General features: G+C 44.5%; 1 protein-coding gene across 6 annotated transcripts; it reads left to right on the top strand.

Moving 5' to 3' along the window:
* Nucleotides 1-1506: 1506 nt before the first annotated feature.
* LOC103143673 (nucleosome-remodeling factor subunit BPTF-like) lies at nucleotides 1507-26264 on the top strand. Of its 6 annotated transcripts, none has more exons than XM_016675466.1 (32): nucleotides 1507-2211; nucleotides 3096-3918; nucleotides 5345-5565; nucleotides 6941-7108; nucleotides 7205-7366; nucleotides 8533-8754; nucleotides 8862-8941; nucleotides 9594-9937; nucleotides 10034-10165; nucleotides 10253-10382; nucleotides 10877-11012; nucleotides 11103-11342; nucleotides 11413-12904; nucleotides 12996-13120; nucleotides 13663-13791; nucleotides 13916-14066; nucleotides 14196-14319; nucleotides 15072-15324; nucleotides 15754-15906; nucleotides 16201-16334; nucleotides 16437-16521; nucleotides 16605-16825; nucleotides 17512-18625; nucleotides 18720-20038; nucleotides 20145-20227; nucleotides 21065-21290; nucleotides 21371-21852; nucleotides 21939-22115; nucleotides 22375-22567; nucleotides 22857-22941; nucleotides 23016-23202; nucleotides 25429-26264. In XM_016675466.1, the coding sequence occupies exons 1-32, from the start codon at nucleotides 1716-1718 to the stop codon at nucleotides 25466-25468; spliced, it is 9927 nt and encodes a 3308-aa protein (XP_016530952.1). In that variant the 5' UTR covers nucleotides 1507-1715; the 3' UTR covers nucleotides 25469-26264. The 6 variants fall into 6 exon arrangements, with proteins under 6 accessions (XP_016530952.1, XP_016530955.1, XP_016530954.1 ...); XM_016675469.1 differs by having other exon boundaries at nucleotides 1716-2211; nucleotides 7208-7366; XM_016675468.1 differs by having other exon boundaries at nucleotides 1716-2211; nucleotides 16204-16334.
* Nucleotides 26265-26742: the final 478 nt, after the last annotated feature.

Here is a 26742-nt window from a genome sequence, read left to right as displayed (position 1 = left end):
CTTGTTATTCATACCCAACAATTGGGAAATAGAGGATATGATCAATTATCATTGTTGGTGCCAGATTGCTTCTCTGTTAGATCGCTGGTCACTTGTTACCAAGGCACCAAGATACTTACAGTATGTCAGAAACTGTTTACATATTGGGATTTTCATGCACAAAAGTCCTCCTTTCTTTGTTCTGAAAAAAAGAAACTATTCGGTGACTGTTAGGTTTACAGAAAAATTTAGATGCTAGATCAAGAACAATTATGGACACTGGAGTGAAGTTAGAATCTGGTTTATTTAATGGTTTGAAGATGGATGCAGGCAGTGTGTAGGCGGTCCAACGTGTGCTCTATAGAGGAGAGGTGATGGGCTAATATGCTTTCATTTGCAGAACATTAGTGGGGATCACAGAGGTAAGTTTCACTGTAGCGGATGAGATTGGGAGGTGCAGCTGGAAGTATGCACACCTGCAGAGAGAGAGAGAGATAGAAAAAAACCCACGCACACATATTTCTGCACACATCGGTGTGGAAGTGACAGTGAACTGGAGGACCAAAATGTCTCATTGATTGAGGAGCACAGAGCAGAATTTGCCAAGTAGTCCTTTTTTAGTATTTACAAAAGGCGCTTTGTGGTGCCGACCTGATGGTAAAAGTCTAAACCGTTTGTGTCCAGGATGTGTGGGGTCAGCAGAGATGTAAAATGCCCTTTTTTCTTACCCCAGACCTATGGTCCTCCTTATGAAGAGGAGAATATCTGTTTTCTGGATCGTCAGTGCAGTGTTTACCTCAAATAGGGAAGGTTAAATTGCTTTGTGACTCACTCACATGGAGCAGGAGATAAACGGACAGATTGGAACCTCAACTTTTTTCTTTTCTTTTTTTTTTATTTGCAGACATTGGTCAGTAATTCAAGAAAAAGAGCTGAGCCAAAAAGCTAAATTCTATATTTCCCTGTGTAATTTCATTCAATATGAATCACGACTGAAAGAAATGTGCTTGCTTTGTGTTGTTGCAAAATTTGACTTTCAAGAAGAAGAAAAAATAAGTAACACTAAGATCAACAGTATTAATGATGGCAAAAAATATTGTAGTAAAATATTTGAAATTAATTTATAAGCTTATTATATGTTTCTGATATAAATAAATCAACTTGAAAGCAAATCATGACATACAGTGTGTTTTGTGTCTACAACGAATTATTTATGTTTGTTTTGTTTTATGAAATGATACAATAATGCACAATTGTGGTGTTCTGCCGCCACCTACATGAAAATACTTTAGAACTGGCGTCAGTAATCCAGCTTCCAAGATCCATTTATTATTATTTTTATTTATTTATTTATTGTAAATGCATCATGCCGTTAAACAAAACCAATGATGATGATGATGATGATGTAAATAACAATGTGAGAATATTTTAGTTACCGCTACATTGTTGCCACTGAGCAAGAAGCTGTATCCCCACGTGACACCTGTAGTGAGGCCCTGCTGTTTGTTCAGCCAGTGAGGCAGAGAAGAAAAATGGCGGCCCTAGGCGAACCTGAACGGGACGCCGGGCTAACGTTTTGAGCTTTCACATTCGAAGGGACACGGGGGCTTCGAGGTGTTCTGCCGATTCTGGGGTCCGCGCTCGTTCGGCTCCGTAGGGACACCGTTTTCGCTCGCATTCGCGTATGCCATTTGCACGCAAACCTTGGCATTCTAAAATAATAGATTTCGCCTATCATGAGAGGGAAAAGGGGCAGGCCGCCCAAACCGCTACAAACCGATGAGGCATCCCCAGCTGCAACCCGGGGTCTGCGACCCAGGAGGAACCTGAAGCCCAGGTTTAGAGACAGCGGGGATGAGGACGCCGAAAGCCCGACGAGGGAGCCCCCCAAAACGGCCAGAAAGAGGAAGGCGACGTCAACACGGGGCAGGGGACGAGGCAGAGGTGGCGGTGGAGGAAGAGGAGGCAGAGGTGGTCGCGGTGGAAGACGGACTGTTGTGTCCAAAACAGTGGTGTATGACGACCACGAGAGTGACGAGGAGGACGATGCTGTGAGTTTACGGTCGGAGGAGGACGAGTTTGTTGAGGAGGCACCTCAGTCCGAGGAAGACGAGGCCCTCAATGAGGAGTCTGACTGCCTGGAAGATGATGTGCTGGACGAGGAAGCGGATGATGCCAGCTTCTGCACAGAGAGTAGCTTTCGGAGCCAGAGCACTCACGCCAGCACTCCGGGTAATCACTGCTCACTGAACGGACCCTCGGCTCTGGAGGTCCCGTCTGGGTCAGAGCATGCAATAATAGGAGCTTGTGTACAGTGCAGGAAGCAGTAAGGTTATTGTTCAAAATGGAGAATGCACACTGTATGCAAACAGGCCGCATTGAAGCCACTGCAGGTGGATTGAAGCATCAACCGTATCAGTAGCCCAACCTGTTTCCGTCGCCTGACGTTATCGTGTAGTTCACATTCATTTCCAAAAAGAATCTGAGGGTCTCTGTAGCTTTAGCTGTCATAGCCGGAGCTAATAACTTAGCTTATAACAAGCTAATGTTAGCACTGAAGGTAGCTGTTGCCTACTGTGTGACAGCTATTAAAAAATAAAAACAAAAACACACTTCATATTTGCAGCCCACACTTTTCAAACCTTTGCTTGAAACAAGAACTTTAATTCTGTTTTGTTTAAATAGCCGTAAAGAAAACAAACACACACAGCTAACTAACACTAGCCTAGCTAGCATGCTTGTCATTTTCTTATACTTTGGCAGCTTTCCTTAGACAGAACAAGTTACTTTATTTGTTCGAGACTCTGGATAGTAATTACACCTAATGTCTTTGTAGTAAACCTGTCATTATAGAGAGGTTTAATTAGCGTTAATGTTGGCTAATTTGACAGCCACTGTGCTGTATGAGGATGAGGCAGCCTCATTAAGCTAATGATGAGCAACTTCAGCCATAGTAGCTCTTGTAGAAGCTTCCAGCTTTGTAGAGTTTGAAATGTCTTCAAAAGCATTTAAGTGATGAAATGTACTTTGTTTCAAGCAGTTTTTGAATAATTTCTTATGTTATTCTGCAATGATGTGTCAGTGTAATGAAATATTTTTTTCTTTTAATCCTGCAGGAAAGAAGAAGTTACGGGCTCCCCGTCCTCGCACTCCCATTCTGGAAGACAAGGAAATCCCTCCTCTTGAGCTTCCAGAGACCTCCGAGGATCTCTTGGTGCCCAGTGTGGAGCTGCTCAACATCAGCTCCATCTATGAGGTGCTGCGGAACTTCAGCTCGGTCCTGCGTCTCTCCCCATTCCGCTTCGAGGACTTCTGCGCCGCCTTAGTCGGCCAGGAGCAATGCACGTTGATAGCGGAGACGCACATCTCCCTGCTGAAGGCCATCCTGCGTGAGGAAGACTCCTCCAACACTACTTTTGGTCCTGCTGACCTGAAGGACAGCGTCAACTCTACTCTGTACTTTATTGACGGCATGACCTGGCCCGAGGTTTTGCGGGCGTACTGTGAAAGCGACAAAGAGTTCCACCATGTTTTGCCGTACCTGGAGACAGACGAATATCCGTGCGGTTCTCTCGAAAGCAAGGTTAAGGTGCTACAGTTCTTAGTGGACCAGTTCCTCACTACTAACATTGCCCGCGAGGAGCTCATGTCCGACGGCAGCATGCAGTACGACGACCACTGCCGTGTGTGCCACCGTCTGGGAGACTTGCTGTGTTGCGAGACGTGTTCTGCTGTCTACCACCTGGAGTGTGTTAAACCGCCGCTGGAAGAGGTTCCGGAGGATGAATGGCAGTGTGAGGTTTGCGTGGCACATAAGGTGCCTGGAGTCACGGACTGTGTGACCGAGGCACAGAAAAACAGGCCTTACATCCGCCAGGAGCCCATCGGATACGATCGCCACCAGAGGAAATACTGGTTCCTAAATCGAAGGATTGTTATGTGAGTTGGGGCAATCACCGCCTGTTTAGCTTATGTTTTTGGTGACATTCTCTGGTAATCCATATTTAGGTTCTTCAGATATACAGAGGTATTACAAGAGCTCAGCATTTTCTGCAAAGCATTCAAACACAAGAGAATGTGTTGGAAGCTTTTGAAGTTCTTAGAAACTCAGATCAACTGTATAATCAGAAGACAATAAAACTCTAAGAACTTCAAATTAGCAATCCATGACATCCTGTTTCCCTGGGAAACAGAGGTTAATTTCTTATTTCTGGTATCCGCTATGTTGGAACCATAATTATTTGTCCACTCTGGACAAACTGCAGGTAAAACAAACATCTCCAAAGCTCATTGTTAGGGAACCAAACCATGATTCCAATCAGTCATTACACACCAAACTATTGACAAGGAGGGAGGCTTGTTCTGGTAAAGGTAAGCAGTTTGCTAAAAGCTGCTGTTACTTTGACTTGAAATGTGTGTTTTGGACACACAAGAAGAAGATTAAACTAGGACATAGAAAGGTAAAAATGAGAAAATAGATGTCATGCTTACTGTTAGTAAAGGTGGACGGTTTGTGGTGCTATGAGACTATTTGTCTTTCAAAAGGTGTGGCAACCTTTCTTACAAAAACAAAATCTGATTAACTATTGCCTGTAAAACAAAAATGGGTTATCGCTGCTTTTTATTTATTTATTTTTTCTTTTGACATCAAGATTATGATCAAAAATTGATGGTAAAAAGGACAGGAAAAACAGTTCACCCAGACATGGTTCTCCCATGGCAATCCTAATACACTAACCTAAATCCAGACCCGAAATCCTTTGGACGTGAGAGCACAAGAAAAGACCTGGAATTGTTTTGAATAAATGTTCTCAAAGTAAGGGTTGGATTGTTCAAAACGTTTAGCTTTCTATGCATGGTTTTCAGGGCTGCACACCAATTTGTCCGTGTTTGTTCTTAATCGGCTGTTTTATCATATGAAGTTTGGAATCAAATAGATTTAGTTGAACACATCCCTGCGAAGAATGAGACAAAACCTATGGTGATGAGTTTAGACGCAACTATGTTTAAACTCATGTTGCTAATGTGCAGCTACGTTAGCTTTTTGCTGATGTGACTGCAAGTTGATTAGCTACAATTAGCTAGTAAGTAATTGTAGCTAATTATGTTATACATAATATGTACAGCGCTACATTAGCTTGTTATTATTTTATATATGTTTTATGTATGTCTGTACTGTTACAAAATTAGCCTGTACAAAGTCACTTAATCCATAAAATTTATATGGGGCAAGTAAAGCCTGGTGGCCCACCAGACTTATAATACACTGGGGTAAACCCTAGTAGACATCCATTGATATTTTGGCAGGGATCGAATATTTTCACAGATTAGACCCGTCCTAACATCCTCCATTGTCTCTTCCCAGTGAAGAAGATGGGGAGTGCGAGAAGAAAAAGATCTGGTACTACAGCAGCAAGGCACAGCTAGAGGAGCTCGTCGAGGGTCTGGACAAGGAGTACTGGGAGACGGACCTCCACGCCACCCTGGAGGAGATGAAGGAGGAAATGCACGCTCACATGGACATCACAGAGGATCTTACCAACCGAGCTCGTGGAAGCAACAAGGCCTACCTCACTGCCGTCAACGGTACGCCGTAAACCTGCTGCCCTCAGAACTCGAGGGGGAAAACACGTGGCACTGTTAAGCAAACGTTTGATTTGCTTGGGATTATGTCTGGCTCAAAACGTTTAGGGAAAGCACACATCTATGTGCTCCACCAGAGGTCTGAGGTATTTTATCAACGCCGGTGACAGTTGGGTGTTGCTCTTTGCGCTCCCTGACATAACGAGCAACTGTTTTCCACTCGGCCTTCCTCTAAGACGCTACAGTGGTTTGAAGACCTTTTCAGTTCTTAGCCAGCAGTTTCCGTTTATGTTTGGCTGCCCTATTATCTCTCTCTTTCAGCCAGACTTCCTTTGTGTGTCGCTACAACACTTAAATCTTGTCAGCAGTGAGATTTCTTGGCACCTTTGGCTTAAAGGAACACTTACGGGGGGTATCTTTCATTGTCTGAAGCCTGCGCCTGCTGCAGGCTGCTTCCTGGCATCAATCTCATGTGTTGATGCACATGATCATCCAGTAAAGTTTTTGGAAGGATAGGAGTAACAGAGTGACTTAACTCACTTTTGGTTTACTCATACGTACTCAGAGCCGCACCAGTCAGAGATCACATGGCTGATTTCAAATCCAAGATCTTTGTCAATATATGTTTTAGCTCATCGGGATTTATCTTGAACAATAAATCACTTTCAAAATATAGATTAGCTTCTGAGAAATGAGACTGGATTACAGAGCTGCCAGTCTGCGTTGATGAATAGCTACAAACCCAGTAAAAATTTAAGTTCATTACTCTGAACAACTGCAGCTGTAAAGGAGTCTCTTGAGACTATTTCTGTTCCTGCTAATAGCAATACTATTATTCCTACATTACATTACTACCTCAAAGAACGCCTCTATGACAGATTGTGCTGAAACTACAGGGTGTACTTACTTTCAAAATAATTTTCACGAAACGGGAAAACTGCATCAGTTAAAATTTGATTCTGCAGGTTTTCAGCAATTTTCTTTTTTCAGTCTTTATGGAAAGTGAGCAAATGACAGCGTGCCGCTTTTAAATATTTCATTCCATTATGAACAAAGCGCAGTTTTCAGTTAAGATGGTCATTTTCAGGAACCGCATTACAACGTTTTCACCACGTAACAACGTAGGGATTAAAAGGAGGGAAGTAGATTAGTTGTCGTACATGGCAGATTATTGAAGTCCGAAAAGTCGATCAACAAAACATAATTTTGCTTCTAACGACGATGAACTAGTCGCAGTTTCAGACCGCCAACATGGATTTGATTTGCCCAACAGAAAACAATGCCATTTTTCAACAATTCCAATGATGCCTTCAAATGACATGGCCTGAAACGGTAATGGTGCCTCGGTTTCAGTCTAATTGCTTCTTTTCATCTGCAGAGGTGTCCGCGGAGCGTTTGAAGATCAGGCGAGAGGAGCAGGAGGCAAAGAAACGGACGGCGGAGGGGAAGAAGGGAGCAGAAGGGGACTCCGTAAACACGACCGAGCTCCCGACGCAGAAAAACAAAGCGGAGGACGGCGAGCCCACAGAAGACACTACTTCACAGGGTAAAATTAAAAAAAGAAGATAGAATATGCTCAACCAGTTTATGTTTTTCAAACAGGTTTTGAGTGAATCTGTGTCGATATGACTCCGTACCACAGCAGCTACCGCTCAGCCTCCTGCAGAGGAGAGATGCGTGTCCGATTCCTCCGCCTCCCAGGACGCAGCTGCACCCAACACTGAATCTCGAGAGCCAAACAATGAAACGGCCCAATCTGAGAACCACGAGGACTCCACTCAACTGGCAACAAAGGGACAGACAGGTACCCCCTCTTCACTGCCCCTGAGTCATTGTTTGTCCTAAAGTCAAGCTTTCACACCCTGCTCAGGGTTTTCCCCAGAAAACTTGCTAAACCTGGTTGTACGGGCGCTAGTCATCCAGCGGCCCACCATGTATTATCAGAAGACACTATTAACGAGACCTAAAGTCTTAAAAAATCCAAATGTTAGAATAAAACTAGTAATGCTTAGCCTGATGGGGATGAATGTAAAGCCTGGTGACCCGCCAGGCTTATAATACACAGCTTCCTGGCTGTTTGCACCTAAACATGTCATGATTTGTTTGGTAAACATAAATCTGCACATTTCTGAGGGACACTGGATGCTGCGTGTGTTGAGATGAGACCAAAATAGGGCGTCTATAAGTTTCATCACAATATTTTGTGATTCTGTTTTGATAACAATAAACCTGAGGATAACAATAACTATTTATTATTACTGCTTTTTGTGTTTGTGAGGCAGTAACGATAGAACAAAGTAATAGTGCCAAAGAAGTTTGATTTGATTTGTATCACTAAAGAGCACAAAGTAACTGCATTTATCATATCTTCAAATTTGTTGAGCAGTGGAGAAGATTGTAAAACTAACAATCCCGACAATATCTACAGTTTTTTTAAAAAAAAACATTATTAACTGGAATTGATCAAATAGCGATAATTTTTTTTTATCGTGACAAGAAATTTATCATGATAAATAAGATTTTTGTTTACAGAGACCTCATAATCCATTTTATTTGTGGTTTTAGTTGTATGTAGGTTTTTATTTCAGTTTTATTTATTGTTTTGCTATGTTTTATTTTGGATATTTAAAATATCTTCCACTTCCAGGGTTAAGAGTTTGTTACAAAGTGAAAGATTGTTAGTCTTTGAGAGGGCGAACTTGTATAATGTTTTCAGACATTATACTTTAAAATGGTCTGAAAACAACATGATTATCGTTTATCACAATAATTACTCGGACAATTTATCGTCCAGCAAAATCTGTTATTAAGTGTGTATTTCTGTTCCTCAGCATGTTTGAATTGTAAAGATCGCTGGTAATCCTAATTATTTTTATTGTTTACCATAGCCTGTCACCTGCAGCTGGCTTTTTTAGAAAACCTGCTTTCACTGTTTCCTGTTTTCGGTTTTCTTTAATATAAATAATGTAGACGAGCAGCAGAAGTCGGAGTCCACATGCAAAGACGCAAAAGGTGATGAGTCGTCATCACCGAGCCAGAACAAATCACAAGAGCGGCCGTGTCAGCCGGACGCACCCAGCGACGGGGACCCACTCTCTGCACCCGGGGGCCTCAAGAAGGTGGAGCCCCCCGACCTGGCCGACAGGTCCTCCAGATCCTCCAGGTCCTCCTTTACTAGCCAGGATGGGACCGGTAAGCACAAATATGGAAAATGAAACATCGAGTCTGATTTGAGTTTCGGCTGTGTCGAATTGTTCTTGTCTTAACGATGTGAGGGCGACTCGACTTCTTTCTGCCAGAGGACTACAATGAAAGGATGAAGAAGGAGAGCGGAGCAGGACACGAACCGAGAAATCTAATACAAAAAGGCAACGAAGAGGTGAGGCGTCCTGGGGAATTCTTTTTGTTTGTTTTAAATTAAATATAGAAGCGTTAATTTGACATTTTTCTTGTACTTTAAAAAAAAAAATTTTATTTGTAATGATTGCAATATGTCTGTGGAACCAAGTCTGCTGTAATAAATTGAGCAAAGTCGTAGTAACAGCATCTGAATCATGCTGCCAGCCTTAAAGTGGAATAAGTCACGTGTAGAAACGAGCGGAGCACCGATTGCAGTTTTCTTGCTGATCACTGATTTTTAAAAACCTGCTGTTTTTGCCAATATGTTTTTTTTTTTACTAAGAAGTCACTCAATATAGCGACAAAGTTATATTGGACCGATTACAGTTTTCTGGCCGATCAATGATCTTTTAAAACTTGCCAATTCCAATTTCAGCCAATGCTTTTTTTTTTTTTTTTTTTTTTTTTTTTTTTGGTGTTTTTGTTTGAGAAGTTGTTAATAATGGTGACAAAGTTGGCAACAGTAGAGAGACTTCTGCTAAATATACACCTGCAGATGTCTGATTAGATCAGTGCATACGAACAGTTTCACATTGGCCAGTCTCCCAAAACGAAGGAAACTGGTGAAGATTCAACAGAAACTGAATCCTCCTGCTGATGAACTCCTAACACCCGTCCCGTCTCCGTTCCAGTCATCTCCCGCTGCCAACACGTCGCTCCTCACCTTCCTGAAAAGGGACCTGGCGGTGAATTTGGACAACCTGTTCAAGTTGGGTCAGGAGGGCAAATACAGGGTATACCAGAACCAGTACAGCACCAACACCTTGGCGCTCAACAAGCATCAGCACCGCGAGGACTACGACAAGAAGCGCCACCTCTCGCACAAGTTCAGCCTGACCACGGCGTCCGAGTTCAAGTGGAACGGCTCCATCCACGGGGCGCGGAGCCTGACGGTCGCCACGCTGCGCCTCACCATCATCCAGCTGGAAACCAACGTCCCCGGACCGTTCATGCACCCCAACTGGGCGTCGCACAGGTGCGTCCGGGTGGCTTTTTCTATTAAATACAGAGAAACGTGAATGTTTGTCTGTATTATGTCATTGAACGGTATGTTTTTCTTTTTTCTTTGTAGGACCAACTGGAACAAAGCAGTACAGATGTGCAGCAAGGCCAGGGAATTTGCTCTGGCCTTGGCCATCCTGGAGTGTGCAATCAAACCGGTCGTCATGCTGCCCGTCTGGAAGGACTCTCTCGGCCACACGAGGTAAAGGAGGAGCAAGGCTCAGCTGGGTGTTTCACTGATGCATGTCCTTGTCAACACTGTTTGTATGTTTCGCGTCGCGTCCTTCAGAATGCACCGGATGACTTCCATGGAGCGGGACGAGAAGGAGAAGGTGAAGAAACGAGAGAAAAAACTTGAGGATGAAGAGACTTTGCAGCAGGCGACGTGGGTGAAGTACACCATCCCCATCAAACACCAGGTAGAGTACGGAGATATTATTTGGCTTGGAAAGGAATTTATACGAAAACATGTTACACTTTTCAGACTTTTTTTTGTGTGTCTGTGAGAAAGTTTAAAAACTGCATTTCCTTTTATGGAAATGAGTTATGGAAATAACATCATATCCAGAGCAATAATTGATAAGACTGTACAAAAAATATAAATATACATTTTGCATTCAAGACAAAAAACAAAAACCAAAATCATCTTCTTTGCCTGTAAATACCCAGAACTCTTCAAGTGGCATAGTTTTAGTTTCACCTAGTTCAGGTTCAAATGTAATTGCACTTTAGGCAATAAAACCTATAAAAGAAGCTTAAGTGGATAAATGAAAAATCTGCAGAATATACCGTTTTCATCACAATAATTCATTACCAAAATAACAGTTAGTTGCAACCCTAATTCCATGCATACAGATCCTTGTTGCACATATAAATGTTTTCTAAAAAAGTGTTTGTTTGTTTTTCTTCTAAGGTGTGGAAGCAAAAAGGGGAAGAATACAGAGTAACAGGATATGGTGGTTGGATCTGGGTCAGTAAGACGCACGTGCCGCGTTTCGTTCCAAAGCTGCCGGGGAACACAAACGTAAACTACCGCAAAGAAATGGAAGGTAAGGCAACTTCCTCCAAATGTGTCCGTTGTCCTCTGTCGTATGTTTTTACATTTGAGGATTACGCTGGTTTTTGATTTATTTATTCAGCTAAATCGAGAAAAGAAAGTGCAACACCTTCCATGAAGACGGAGGATTTAAAAGAAACTGAGAAGCAGGTTCCTGAGAGTGCAGAGGTCAAGGAGCAGGAACCCGACTCTTTGTCCCAGGATGCATCTGTGGTTAATGGCAGCCAACCTCTCAGCAACAATGTAGAGGACATTTTTGTAAAAGATGAGCAAGCAAAGCCTGCTGGTGAAGAGGAGGAAAAAATGGATGTCGACAAGAAAGGTAAAAATCTGCAATTGTGAACGGGGTTTTAATTCTTTCGTCAGCTAACCTCTGAATCTCTTTGTCCAAGATGAAGTCGAAAGCAGCTGTCCTTCCCCGGCTACCGCAGCAAGGGAAACGTCGCAGGCACCGGAAGAACCCAAAACCGAGGAGATCCCCGCTAAAATCTTCTACGACGTCGTGAACGTCAGCGAGGGTTTCCAGCTGCGGACGGCCTACAAGAAGAAAGTAAAGCCGTCCAAACTGGACGGGCTGCTGGAGCGGCGGGTCAAGCAGTTCACCCTGGAGGAGAAGCAGAGACTCGAGCGGATGAGGCAGGCAGCCCTCCTGTCCAAGACGACGACCGCGAAACCCACCGCCGGCGTCAAGATGGAAGGAACAACGAACGCCAAGCAGCAGCCGGCTCTGTCCTCGAGCGTTAAAACGGAGGAGAAGGAAGAAAACCTACGAGGGCAAGATCCTGTCGTCAAAAAGCTCGACTTTGATGAGGAGAGCACGAACTCGAAGGCGGACGTCAAATCCGATTCCGCCGAGTCCGGCCAGAGTAACTTGGCCGAGGCGAAGGCCATTGACTCTCATAAGGAAGTGAACGGAGAACCGGAACTCAACAGCATCAACAGTCGTCTGCCGGAGACGACGGGGAACAACGAAATAACAAAGAGAATCGGAGAGAACGTCAAGAAGCGGGGGTACGACGAAGTGGATCAAAGCAGCGGACAAATGGACTCGGAAAGCAAAAGCAGTCTTGCACAAATCAACGGCAAAACCGTCTCTGCAGACTCCGTCTCTCTGGTCCAGGGCGACGCGTTGGAACCCGAGAAAGAGCCTGTCAAGTCTTTGATGAACGGGAACCTCTCACGAAACGTTCTGTCCAGCGCAGCACACCTGCCACCTCCGAAAATCCCCAAATTGGAGAACCATCTTGAGGACAAGGCAGAGACTCTGAACAGTGGCGATTATTCAGCTGTAAAGAGTGAGGGGTCACTGCCTGTCAAGCTGGAATCGTCCAGTGCGTCTTTCCACAACAGTAGTACTACAGACAATTGCTCATCTAGAGAGGATGTAAAGACCTCAATCACTAACGACTCCTCAAAGGAGCCTCAGAATTCTTCTATGCACGACACATCCAACAGCTCCAGTAAAACTCCCTCAGCAGAAAGTAGCTCGGTCTCCTCCGGTACCGTTTCTGCTACCCCCCAACTGGGCGTAGTGGCACCCGTCTCCCTGAGAAGAAAACCCAGCGACGCCAAAACCGCCGCGCCCGCCTCCACGACGACTGGTTCCATGACGATCAGTAAAGAATACTCCACAAGAGACAGGGTCAGACTCCTGCGGTTCTCCAGGTCCAAGAAGGCACGCTCTGGCACGGCGCTGCCGTCCTACCGCAAGTTTGTCACCAAGAGTAGCAAGAAGAGCATTTTTGTTCTGCCTAATGACGACCTGAAGAGGCTGGGGAGGAAGGCGGGCATCAAAGAAGTGCCCATCTTCAGCTACAATGCCAAGCCGGCCCCTGATATCTGGCCCTACCCTTCGCCTCGGCCCACCTTTGGGATCTCGTGGAGGTCGGTGACATGCACAGATTGTACAAGTCTTATCTTTCTTGCTTCGTAAACATTTATTTATGTAATATGCACACTTTTTTTTTTTTTTAAGATACCGTCTTCAGACAGTGAGGTCACTGGCAGGCGTTAGCTTGATGCTAAGGCTGCTGTGGGCCTGCCTCAGGTGGGACGACATGGCTGTGAAGCCTTCTGCTGCGGTGGGAACGACTCGGAAAGGTGAGAAAAATTCAGCATTTGCTTAGGGCTGAAATGATTAATCGGATTAATCATGATTAATCGATTACTGAAATAATCGTCAACTTAATTTAGTAACTAATTAATCGTTAACTGGAGTTTACAGACTCCAAAAAAAAAAGCCAGTTACTGAAAGAACAACACAAACAATGCAAAACATATCCATTTGCATTTAAGATATTTTAATTTTCAAACTTTTGCAATAGACATTTCTTTTCTGACATTAAAAAAATATCAGTTTATCATTACAGCTGCTTCGCTACAGTGATGAACTTCCTGTCATGTCAGTTTGGCAGACTGTTTACTTTCACTGTAGATGTCTCATTTCAGTCCGTCAACAAGTTCTCAGTTGCATTTTTCTTCTTCATTTTTCTTTCTTTATTCAATTTTCATTCCAAATAATCCACTTTTTTAATGTTCGACTCCCTTAGAGCCGTAACTCGTCTAAACTAACGAGGCTTCTTGTCCAAAAGAAGACTTTCTCCTCATAAGTGACTTAAAACTAGGAACCGTTTTGTCTCTAGAAACTACAGACACAGACATAATCACGACAGAGATTATTCGACGGAGGGACGTCGGGCCCCATGGCATTCGCTCAGAGTACTGCATCAGGAAGATCATCTGCCCCATCGGAAACAGAGACACTCCCAAAGGTAGGAGGTTTTGGGGGGAATTAAGTACCACCAAATGTAGATTTTGAGAGTAATCTGGACAAAACGCATTATAAGAGAAATAATATAAGACAAACCAGAAGCATTTAACCCTTTCTGTGATTAGAAACTCCAACTCCTCAAAGGAAAGGTCTGCGCTCGAGTGCCTTGAGGCCTAAAAAGCAGGAGCCGGCCAAACAGACGGGGCCTATCGCCGTGGAGACGTGGGTCCCTGAGGAGGAGCTGGAGCTTTGGGAAATAAAAGCCTTCGCAGAGAGGTTAGAAACACACAATCCAAATTGTCAAAACTATGAATATATTTTTGGGTGAAGGAGTCATTTTCAAAAGGACTGTCTCTATCTACTCTGCATTTTTAATCTTTTTTTTTTTTTTTTTGGGTTTTCCAGAGTGGAAAGAGAGAAGTCGCAAGGCTTAGATCCATCCAAAACCGGCGGGACTCTGAAGACCGCAGAGGAAGTGAAGGCCCATTTGGAGAATCAGCTGAAGCAGGCCAGACTGGCGGCTCAGCAGGTGACGACATGACACAGCTACGGCTGCAAATTGAGACTGAACACTGCGTCTGTCAGCACTGTGTCTGCGCAGCCTTGGAAAATCTTAATGTGTCTAATATTAAGGTCTTAACATGTCTTAAAAGTCATTAAAGAGAAAAAAAAAAGTTAGCCTTAAATACTTTAATTGGAGGTCTTAAATTTGGTTGTGTTGGGACTATTTAATCTCAAATGGTCACTTTACTAAAGTAATAGACTCAGTCATTTTGTCCCAAAAGAGATTTTATTTATTTATTTGTTTGTTTGTTTGAATATTTATTTATTTATTTTGCCTAAATCATCATTTGGCAAAAAAAAGAAATGAGGTGTCATTATTTTACTTAAGTAACTGCATATTAAATGTAGTTTGATTATTTTTTCTTTCAGTCATTTGCAGACATCTTCAATGCGTTCTGTGACTCTTGCGGCTACTGCTAACTAGCTGCTAATATAGCCTCCAAGGGTAAAGCTAGCTAGTTTATTTATGCCCATCATGGCGAAGTGCAAACTTATTGCTGGTTGACTGGACGATGTTCGTCCTGGCAACGGAAGTTAGCCAATGGCTAACACAGACAAGTTATTTATTTGCAATTTCCTTCTGTACGTTTCTGTCACGATCCAAGTCTTGAGCTCCATTCATAATGGTCTTTAAAAGTCTTAAATTTGAGATGGCGACACCTGCAGAAACCCTCATCGCCAATTTCTCCAGGTCTTAACTGGAAATGTTTTTTTCAGAAACGTCTCGAGCAGCAAAAACTCAGCACAACCGCCACTACTGCCACGACCACCACCACCAGCACAACCGCAGTCAGCGCTCCCAGTACACCGACCTCCACCGGCCAGAGGATGAGTCCAATGACACCTGGAGCCAAGATGGTCCTGGCCTCCAAACTGGGCTCCCCGGCTCCCTTCCAGCAGGACAAGAACTTCCACCAGTCCTTCGCTTCCTGGGTGAAGCAGGGCCAGAACAACAGCAGCAGCAGCTCAGGTAAGGAGTCATCTAGTATCATCGTCACAGACATTCATGTATGAGAGACGGAGTCACCAAAAAGTGTTGCTTTTCAAGCCCAACCATTCATACAACGTCTTGTCTCTTCTTTTTTTTTTTTTATAATCGTTCATCACATTCCATGTCACCAATCGAAACTGCCTTGCCAAAAAGATAATTTCATAACTCTCGGTGTCCACTTTCAGTCCTACGAAAATCAGCAATTTTGTGAATCTGACGTTAGATCCAAACCTGACGTAGGAACTAAAAAAGAACAAAAAATAAAAATAAAAAATCGAACTTTTAAGCATTCTGCTCGTTCTTGCGGACTTGGACCTCACAGTGGACACCTCGGCTGAAGGTCGGCCGTCGCCGCGGCCCCTTTGTCCGGGTTACACGTGACTCCAGGTGGCGTGGTGTGTCTTGCAGCCTCGGCGGCCGGCAGCATTGTCGCCGCCTCAGAGCAAACCTTCCAGATCGCTGGCGGCCCAGTGACTGTGGCCGGCCACGTCCTCGCCGCCAAACTGCCGCTGCCCGCTAACAGCAAGATTGTCACACTCAATGTGCCTTCTACTCAAGGAGGTAGGGAGCATGAGCGCCATCCGCTTTGGCAAGGCCGGTGGGCTGCGATTGCCAAAACAGATGGGAAAATTGTCCTGTGGAAGGCCTAAATTTGTTTTACGTGTTGACCCTCAGCATGATGAGTAAATTGTCCCCTCGTGAGTCTGTACTGGTGGAAATGTGCATGCCAGTTCAAGAGTCTTAAAACCACATAGGTGTTTATGAAACACACAGACACACACACACGCAGAGCATGCCTTTACACATTTGTATATTAATCTGTGACGCTCCTGCTGACATGATGGATCTTGTCGGCAGGTGTAGTTCAACAGAAGGTTCTGGGCATCTTCCCCTCCGGACCTCCAGCAAACCTCCGGACGTACAGCACATTACATCCAACGACTGGGAACATCAACCTCAGAGCCGCGACCTCCAGCACCCAGCAAAAGGTCTTCTGGTTTCATCCGTTTTATTGTCATCCAATACGCAGAGTGTTTTTCTTGATAATCTTAAAGGTTGTTTTTTTTGTTTTTTTTTAATGTTTCTTCTAGGCCACAACAACAGTAAGCCAGACACCCGGTGCAACAGGGAACCAAATGACTTCAACGGTTCGAAATCCAACAGGAGCTCAGCAAGGTGACTTGTCAAAAATCTACTTTTTTTTTTTTTTTTACTTCTAAGCCATACAGAATCAATAAGTGTGTCAAATGTGATCCCAGGTCAGCCGACTGCAGTCCAGATGGGTCACACTCAGCCTGCAGTCACAGCCGCCCCCGGTACGCCTCCCGCTCCCAGAGCTGCAGGCCTGCCAGCCTCTTCGGGTCCAGTCGCCTCGACTCCCGGACAGCCCTCTGCTGGCTCCTCTCAGGCCCCGAGGCCACAGCAGGGCCAAGTAAAACTCACCATGGCTCAACTCATGCAGCTGACGCAGAGCGCACAGGTGAGTTTGTACTTTCTTTCCTGTCTGCTTATCTAAAAACGGAGCTGTCGCTCCCACTGTGAAGGAAAGTTAACCATGCATCATCCACTTAAAAAAACAAAACAAAACAAACAAAAAAAACTTAAATTATTTAGATGTGATGTTAAAGATGTTTAGTTTTTGCAAGATCTCAAGTTACAGATGTTTTCTGTAAGCCTTTAGTTGAAGGCTGGCAACTTTTTCCCAAGATGGCAACAGAAGCTTCTGGACTTCTTGTTTAGTCTTGGTTAAAACAATTTCTGTTATTTCAGGTGGATGAAATTCTCCTAATGTCCAAGTAACTTGTGCAAAACAATAAAAAAAAAACCTTTATGAAATGTTTTGAATGTATATAATCTGTATGAATTCCTATTTTACACATGAACAGTTGGTGTAGATTGCAAAAGTTGAGGTGGAGGTCATATGTTTCGATTCTGAAAGATTTGAGATGGGTGTGGGAACTTGGAACAGTAACTCTAGTAGGACTGACTGGCCTTGTAATTGTAATAGTGACTCCGGGGTGGCAGAAAATTTATCTTGGAGATCTTGGAAAAAGCGACTCGCTGTGGGGTTGGAGTCTCTAAACCTTTTTCTGGCTCAGAAAGTTGGACTGAAACTATGTCTTAATTTTCATTTGATATTGAGAATATTATTCTGACATTTTTCAGGGGGGGAACCCGGGTCTGACTGTGGTGATCCAGGGTCAAGGCCAGACCCAGGGACAGCTTCAGATCATCCCGCAGGGTGTTACGGTCATCCCCGGACCCGGTCAGCAGCTAATGCAGGCAGCCATGCCCAACGGACAGATCCAGCGCTTCCTCTTCACTCCCATGCCCCCATCGTCAGCCGTTTCGACTTCATCCCCCATGAACGCTACCCCTACAAAGCCCGCCACAACTCCAAGCCCTCAAACCCTAACATCTTCTCCTCCTCAAGTGCGAGCCGCAGCCCAAGTCCAGACGACTCCATCAGCCTTAGCCCAAACGCAAATGGCCGCGCCTCTTCCTGCCCCTACACACGTCGGGAGCCCCTCACCAAAGCCGAGCTGTGCCCCCAGCCCAGCTTCTGTTCCTGTCCAGAACCAAGTCACGTCCCCTGTGACGCCTACACCTCAGGCCTCTCCACGAGGACACATTACAGCTGCTTCATCCGTCCCCGCACAGGCACACACGTCTTCTCCGGTGCCTTCTTTAGCACAGCCTTCCACACAGGTGTTAACCCCCCCACCATCAGTTGTTGCACCCCCGCAAGTGGTGAGATCTGTCGGTGATTCTCCACAAAACCTCAACCCAAGTTATAAACCAGGCTTCTCCTCCACCCCCACACAAATCCAAGCCATCCCACAAACACCGATCTCCACCCTTACAGCAGGTTCACCTCCAGCACAAACCCAAACTGCAAGTTCCCCTCCCGTACCGGGACACACTGCCCTCCAAACCCAAGTCCAGTTCCAGCCCCAGTCTGTCTGCTCACCTCCAGGCTTGACCTCAACCCACCTCCAGATGCAGACCTCGAGTCCAGTGTCGGTCAGGCCAGCTGTCCAGGTTTCACCCCAGGTTCCCGTTTCCGCCTCGCTACCTTCGCCTGTCCAAATACCAACGCCGGCCCTGGCGCCCGTCTCTGCTCCCGTTATAGCTGTCGTGTCCACCCAGGTTTCCATCCCTTTCCCAGCAAAAGCTCCAACCCAAATACAGGCTGCGCCTTCTGCGCCCCTTCATGCAGCCATGGCAAGTGCTGTTGTCACACCGGTCACAGCCACGTCTACCATACCTTCAGTGCCAGGTAAAGAACCAAAATCCAACATGTCATTGTACTGTTTTCTTTTTTTTTTTTTTTAATATTCACTTCCCTTTGGGGTTTTTTTCTCCTTTTGTAGCTCTGATAGAACAGAGGGCAGCTCAGCCCAAAAACTGGACTCCATCATCGTCTTCTCAGGCTCCAGCTCAGGCCGCAACTCCAGTCACATCACCAGCCATGGCCTCCGTTCCTTCGTCTTCTCCCTCACTAGTCTCCATCCACTCGCCCATCGCTCCTTCGCCTCAGACGTCTCAGACTCCACACTCCCAAGTGCTGGTCCAGCATCCTACCATTGTATCTGTGCAGCAGGTGTCCCACGTGGCGGCGTCAGCGGTGCAGGTCAGCATGAAGGGGTTACCCGTTTCCTCCGTTGTGTCGGCCGTAAGGCCCGCGCAGATCCAGACCTGCGGACAAGTCCAGCAGATTCCACACCTCCAGCCTCAAGTTCAAGCTCCAATTCAGTCCCAGATCAGAGTTCAGTTCCAACCGCAGGCTCAAATACAACCACAAACGCAACAATCGCCACAACCCCTTACTCAGGTTCAGTCCCCCCCCATGCAGCTCCAGGCCAGGACGCAGCCTCAGTACCACCCCCAGGTTCAAGCTGCGTTTCAGACGCAACCTCAGCCGACGCAACAGCCTCTGATTCAGTCGCAGCCTCCGGCGCAACCTCAGGCCCAGACTCCGCTTCAGCCGCAGCAGATCCAAACCCAGCTCCACACCCAGGTCCAGATCCAGCAGCAGCAGCAAAACCAGATTCTCGCCCAAAGTCCGCAGAAACCCCACGTCCACGTTCAAACCCAGGTCCAAACGCAGCCTCAGTTTCAGGTGCAGTCGCCACCACCGACCCAAGTCCCCCAGCCACTGCAGGTCCAGCCCCACGGCCAGGTCCAAGCTAAGCTCCAGGTCCAGTTCCAGCCTCAGAGCCAGCCTCAAGTTCAAGCGCAGCCTCAGCTGCAGGTCCAGTCTCCCATCAGGCACCAACTCATCACAGTGTCGGGCCTCCAGCAGCCGGTGCAGCTGCTCTCCGCCCTGCCGCCTCATGTCGCCGCCCAGATCCAAGCCCAGATCCAAGCGCAGGCCCAGCAGCAGGGGGGCACGGTCCCCCAGCAAATCAAGCTGCAGCTGCCCATCCAGATCCAACAGGCAGGGGGCCAGATCCAAGCCCACCAGATCCAGAACATGGTGACCATACAGGCACCAGCGAGCATTCAGGAGCAGCTTCAGAGACTGCAGCAGCAGCAACAGCAGCAGCAACAGCAGCAGCAGCAGCAGCAGCAGCAACAGCAGCAGCAACAGCAACAACCACCAAAGAAGAAGAAACATAACGAGGCTAAAAGGGAACCCAAAGACCAGAACCTGCATGTCATTAGTCCTAAAGATGGCATTCAGAAACCGGTGAGACGCAATGGCACAACAGTTATTCATGTTTTTTTCTGTATGAATGAACTCTCTCTCTAGATAAGTTGAAGGTTAATGGGATTTTTTTTTTTTTGCTTGTCAGATGGCAGTAAAGCAAAATGCTTCAGCAGAACAACTAAAACAAAGGAAGAGCCTGGCTGCAGCAGAGCGGGAGGAGAACCAGAGGTTGGAGCTCAAGTTATAAGCTAGATATCACTATTATTAATATAATACAACAATTAAAAAATACTTTATTCATCCCAAACGAAATGAAACTTTGCAACTCATATCCAACCCGATTACATTTACTCAAGTAACATTTTGGAAATAAATAAATAAATAAAACAGACATTTAGTAGTAATTTTACTTTGCTGTACTTTGTACTTCTACTTGAGTAATTTTACTACGTGTCGCTGCTCTTGAGTGAAATTTCTGGATTCTTTTGCCCACTGTGAGAAACTTCACTGACTGAAGAACAAGCTTGCTTTTTTTTTTTTTTTTTTTTTTTTTTTTTTTAATAGCTAGGGCTGAAATGATTAATCGGAGTAGTCATTGATTAATCGTGACTAATTGGTTATTGAAATAATCGTCAACTAATTTGGTAATCAATTAAACTTTAACTGGAGTAAAAAAAAAAGGCCATTTACTGGAAGAACAACATATTCAAAGCAATAATTAAGTCAAAACTGTACAGGAAATATATACATTTTCCATTGAAGATAAAAAAAACTTCTTTCTTTGTCTGTAACTGTGTTCTACCCAGAAGTGGCAGTTTTAGCTTCAAGTTCAAATGTTTTTGCATTTTAGGCAGAATAAAATGTTTATTTTTTAATTTAAAAAATGAATTATTTATTTGTATTTTTTTGCGTATTTTTAAATTGGAAAAATCTGCAGAATGTGGAATGTTTTCCTTATCCGATTGATCGTCATAACGTTTGATTTAAAAAATAATCGTCAGCTGTAGTTCCACACAATTAAAACAGCAAAGCCACAGCTGAGGCGCTACCTTTCTCTCCCCTCAGAATGATCGTGTGCAACCAGGTGATGAAGTTCATCCTGGACAAGATCGAGAAGGACGAGAAGCAGGCGGCGAAGAAAAGGAAGAAGGAGGAAGTGGTTGAGCAGAAGCGCTCCAAGCAGAACGCCACCAAGCTGACCGCTCTGCTGTACAAGCACAAAGAACAGCTGAAGGCCGAGATCCTGAAAAAGAGGGCGCTGCTGGACAAAGAGCTGCAGCTGCAAGTTCAGGTTAGTTTCCGGAACTAAACCGGGCCAGGATTTCTAGAAATTGCGATTCCAGACTCTTGAGAAGTGATTTGTCTTCCTAGGAGGAGCTGAGGCGGGACCTGGCCAGGCTGCACAGGGAAAAGGAGAAGGCGCGCGCCGCCATCACCCAGGCCGCCGCGGCGACCGTCAAGGCAGCCTCCTCCCACCCGTCGCACCTCGCCCACTCCTCCCACGGCTCCCACTCCTCCGCGTCCTCGTCCCACAAGCGGAAGCGGGAAGAGGAGCGGGACAAGGACAAAGGCAGGGACAGGGACAGGTACCACGAGAAGAACAAGAAGCGGGACAGGGAGAAGGACAGGGAGCGACACCGAGACCGGGACAAAGAGCGGGAGCGCGAAAGAGAGCGCGACAGACACCGGGACAGAGATCAGGACAAGGAGAAGGAGCGGGATGGCGACGCAGAGCGGGATTCCGGCTCGCTGAAACACAAGAAGAAGAAGAAGAAGCTGTCTTCTACCTCAAAGGACCACAAGAAGGACACCAAGCTGTACTGCATCTGCAAGACGCCGTATGACGAGTCCAAGTGAGCTCAGAGGGCCTCCCCGCCGTATGTTGGTTCAAATTCGGTCCGAATTCTGCAAAGAAAGAACATTCTCTCCTCCCTCGCAGGTTCTACATCGGGTGCGATCTTTGCTCCAACTGGTTCCACGGCGCCTGTGTGGGAATCACGGAAAAGGAGGCCAAGAAGCTGGAGGACTTTGTGTGTAACGACTGCAAACGCAGCCAGGAGGGGCAGAGCAACGAGGAGCTGTACTGCATCTGTCGGACGCCGTACGACGACACGCAGTAAGGATCCGCCACACGTCTCACTTCTGTCCATGGCTGCTTGTCGGTCAGTGAGTGCAATCAGGATTAGAAGAACCAATGTAAAATAAAAATTATAAAGAAACTGACAAAAAAACAGCAGGTTGACTGACTTGGTCAACTAACCTTTAAAAAGTAAAATAAATAAATATTAAAGCACAAGATCTGAAATTCCGGCTGGGATAGTTTGCGTCTTCTGTGTCTTCCCATAAACCCTGTGTCGTCCAATCCTCACCCACAGGTTCTACATCGGCTGCGACCGCTGCCAGAACTGGTACCACGGGCGCTGTGTGGGCATCCTGCAGAGCGAAGCCAATCACATCGACGTGTACGTGTGTCCGCAGTGCCAGTCCACGGAGGACGCGATGACGGTGCTGTCGCCGCTCACCGACAGAGACTACGAGGGGCTGAAAAGAATATTACGGTCATTACAGGTACGAGCTCTCTCTCTCTCTCTCTCTCTCTCTCTCTCTCTCTCTCTTTTCTTTACAATCTGAACTCTGGATTTTTACCAACTGCTTAACGTTTGTCATGTCATCACCACAAACTTGAATATATTTTCTAGAGATTGTGAAGTCAGTGTTAATCAAAATAGATGGACTTTGTATTGAATGCTTTTTTCAGAATTTTACAAAGTGTGTAAAATGTGATGCATCTTTTTCTGACAAATGTGTCCTTTACTAAAAAATAAAAGATACATTTTGCCTGTTTGTTTTTCGTCAGTCTCACAAAATGGCGTGGCCTTTTCTCGAACCGGTGGATCCCCACGACGCGCCAGATTATTACCGCGTGATCAAGGAGCCGATGGGTACGGCCTCCGCTCGCCGCATGCCTTTTAGTGAACGCGACGCTCGTTTCATACTCGTTTGTCTCTCTTTCAAGATTTTTCCACAATGGAAACCCGTTTGCAAAAGCGACATTACCAGAAGCTCACAGAGTTCGTGGCGGACGTGACCAAAATCTTCGACAACTGCCGCTACTACAACCCCAACGACACGCCCTTCTTTCAGTGCGCCGAGGTGCTCGAAGCCTTCTTTGTACAGAAGCTGAAAGGCTTCAAGGCCAGCAGGTAGGAAGTTCTGCTGCTCCTGCCGAACCGAGGTTCTGAGGATTCGCTTGTTTGTGCTCGTAAAGATTTCATTTCTTTATGGAGAAACTCTACCATGTTTATTTTCTAACTTCATCCGTGTTTTTATGTCTGCCTGTCTTTTTTTTTTTTTAAACTACAAGCATGTGTGGCGCAGCTTGAAGTCATAGAGTGTGATTTATTTCCTACATGTGCATATGGTCACAGTCATTGCCTGGAAAAGTGTCCATACTATCAGAAGGTTTTACATTTTGTTGCATTAAACCACAAACATCAATGTATTTTATTGGGACTCAGTGGTGGGCACCGGTAACTGAGAAGCTAGCTACACTAAAGCACTAATCATAAACGTTGGTTCCACTAACCACCACACCAACGTGGTATTTATGTAGCGGGAGCTAATGCTAAAGCGCTAACTTCAATTCAAGCAGCAATTTAATTTTGACCTTGTAATTTGCATGTTCTGTAATGCCTACACATTGATTTTATTGAGAGAGCGTGAGGAGAGGAAACCGAACTGCCGCGTAAACACTTTTCACCCACGGTCAAAATAAGAGTGCACATATAAACGTTGAACCTGAAAAATTCTTTATAGTCAATAAACAAAACTTCATCACCAATGTCAAACTTTACTGAGCTGAAAGTTTACAAAACAAAACAGCCAATTAAATTAGAGCTTCAGAGTTTATCCAGAAGAAATTAATTTAGGGGAAGCTAGGTGTGCTAAACGCTTTTAAAGTGCTAAATGAGAAATTGGCTTTGGTGTCAGCATGTTAGCAGAAGAGTGCCGATAATTGTGAACTGGAAAGAAATTGTAAATGTTTTTTTTTCTATTTATGAATAGATATTTTCAAGTCTTACCGCAGCCAGCGGACCTCTGAACCAGTTCTTAACTCTTTTGCAGTCTCTAACATTTTTTCTTAAGGATTTCCCTGTTTTAAACTCTGCTCTTCAGCTCTTAGCATCTTTTCTGTTCCCACAGAAGAAAAGCAGAGTTAGCCGTTGTGCTAATTGAGGCTCATTTGCTTTAACGGTGACCTGTCAAAAAAACCTGCTCCTATTCCTGTGTAGGGTTATTATTTGTAGAAAGAGTTCAGTACAATTTCTCTTCCACTTCACAATTACGCAATAAGTTGGTCCCAAATAAAATCCCTGTAAAAACACTGAGGCGTGTGGTTAAAACGTGACAAAATATGAAACGCTTTTCGCAAGGCGCACTACGTCTCGCCGTCTCAACGCTGACTGGTTGTGTCTTGGACATTTTTTTGCATTTGCATCTGTGTGTGTGTGTGTGTGTGTGTGTGTGTGTGTTTGTCCACCTGTGCTGCATGCCTGTGATTTAAGCCATTCCATCTTCTTTTTGTTTCTTGCAGATTGTCTGATTCTTAAGTGTGCCAGTCTAGCTGGAGTCTGGACTGGATGCTGGGGGGTCTCTCTGTTGACACTGAAATAAACAAACAAAAAGAAATTAATTATGTGTTTCCAAAAGCGGCAAAAAGTCTCAAGAAAAGCCCCCCCCCACACACGTGCACACACGCAGACTCACAACCACCAAATGTGCTCTTTGTTTTTTGTTTTTCTGAGGAATGACTTGTAATCATAGCGGAACAGGAAACATGGCAGCCATTTTGTTCTCTTTCAGAAGAAATTAGGATACCGGCGTTTGTGCTCAATCAAGCGTTTTAAATGCTTTTTACTCACAAGCGTCTATTTATTTCTGTTCAAACATCTCAGTTGAATTGGACATGTTGCAGGTGTTGACTAAAGTATATATATAAAAAAAAAGCTGCATATTTTTTTATAAAGGTATATTTATGAAACATTTTTGTATGTTACTTCACCTTTAGTTCTGGATGTTATCTACATTTTATGATGTACAGTGGTTGTGAGATTATATGTCTGACTGTATTTGACTCTTTTTTAATAATAATAATAATAAAAAAAAATCTCATTTTAGATTATTAATATTTTATTAGTCTAAAATGGTCTGAAGAGAGAGAGAGAAGTGCGTCTTCCTGTTCCTCGACTCGCAAGGTTTTGCGGTCATGAAAGGTCTGGTCTCGAACGGAGACGTTCGTGCCAAGATGGCCGCACAACATGGCCACACAACCCCCCCGAAGCGTTTTGCATCTTCTGTCTGTGACTAACTGCAACAGTAAAGAACCTGAAGAGCTCTCAACTCTTCCCCTTCTTCTCCACATCCTGTAGGTCTCATAACAACAAGCTTCAGTCTTCTGCCGCCTCTTAGAAAGCATCGCACGTTACGCAAACAAAATGCACTTGCCAGGAATCTGGCTTCTTTCTTTTTCCTCCCTCTCCGCTCTCCCCCACCCCGTTCCCGTCGAACTGTGACTCTGATGGACGCAGGGTTGGTTGGGGGGGGAGGGGACCTGTCCTCACGAAGCGGGCCAGCGCAGAGAGAGGCGAGAACAACTGAGGCGTTTCAGATGGAAGTTTACCTCGGAGAAAACTCTTATGGAGCTCTCATGTTTCCATTTATGTTTTTCTTTTTTTTTTTTTTTTTAAGTCAATTTTCACCCTCAAACTGTTGTAAAAAAAAAGTCTGGGTTTTGTTTTTGTTTTTGTTTTTTTTTTGGTCTTCTCAAACAGGGACCTGCTATGGAAACGCAATGACTGAGTTTATCTGAGTATCATGTTTCAAGAGTTTTGTGTCTGAATTCAGATGTCACAGTGGAGCAATGTTTTATTCCTCACGCATTTCCACTCATCGTTCATTCTGAAGCGGCATGAAAGACGGTTTTAAGTACTAAAGTACTAACTATGTGGACATCAGTAGTCTTCTTGGTTAAACGTATATAAATATTCTACTGAGAGTATGATAATAAGCTATTGTAAATGACTTGCTTTGCAGTAGTGACTGAGAAAGAATGAAAAGATGTATTTCAAGGTTTCCTGCCCCTGTTTGTAAAAATTCATTGGATTTTGACTTGATTTTTTTTTTGTTTTGTTTTCTTTTGTATTACAGCTGAAGAAATATTGATGTATATGAAACTTAATAAAACTTAAAAGACTAATTTGTTCTATTTTTTTCCCCCATACCTCCACCCCCCAAAAAACTTTAACATGAGCTTGTTTACTTCACTTTTGTCTCCATATATAGTCGCATAAATATAAACTCAAAGAAATATACACCAAATTCAGTATGTTAAATTGGAGCCAGAAATAATTACAAAATACTTTTTTGTTTTAAATCTAAATTAATGGTTTAACTCCATAAACTGAAAAACACATCTGCTTCAACTTAGTTTTAATTTTGAGAAAAGCGCTTAAAAAATATTTTTGTAATACATTTCTGTTTGGTGATTTAAATGTCTAAGAAAATGAACTGTTGCTGAGAATTTACATACTTTTTCCATATATTGTAAAATTTCTTCTTGTGACATAAAATGACTGAAAACTTAAGATCAAGTTTCAAAAACCTATTCAACTACTTTCATTTAATCGTTTCAACAGAAATGCTTATACATATGTTTTACCGTTTGAATGTAATTAATTTTATTT

Source organism: Poecilia formosa, unplaced genomic scaffold, assembly GCF_000485575.1.
Source record: "Poecilia formosa unplaced genomic scaffold, Poecilia_formosa-5.1.2 Scaffold114, whole genome shotgun sequence".
Lineage (NCBI taxonomy): Eukaryota > Metazoa > Chordata > Actinopteri > Cyprinodontiformes > Poeciliidae > Poecilia > Poecilia formosa.
This window is presented reverse-complemented; position numbering and strand designations above follow the sequence as displayed.

What these genes read in the sequence shown, in the direction of transcription:
- LOC103143673 (XM_016675466.1), top strand. Translation starts at nt 1,716, where the DNA reads ATGAGAGGGAAAAGGGGCAGGCCGCCCAAACCGCTACAAACCGATGAG. An exon ending in GGTGGGAACGACTCGGAAAG is followed by an intron (nt 13,121 to 13,662) that starts GTGAGAAAAATT and finishes TTTTGTCTCTAG; the next exon opens with AAACTACAGACACAGACATA. An exon ending in AAAGGCTTCAAGGCCAGCAG is followed by an intron (nt 23,203 to 25,428) that starts GTAGGAAGTTCT and finishes CACATCCTGTAG; the next exon opens with GTCTCATAACAACAAGCTTC.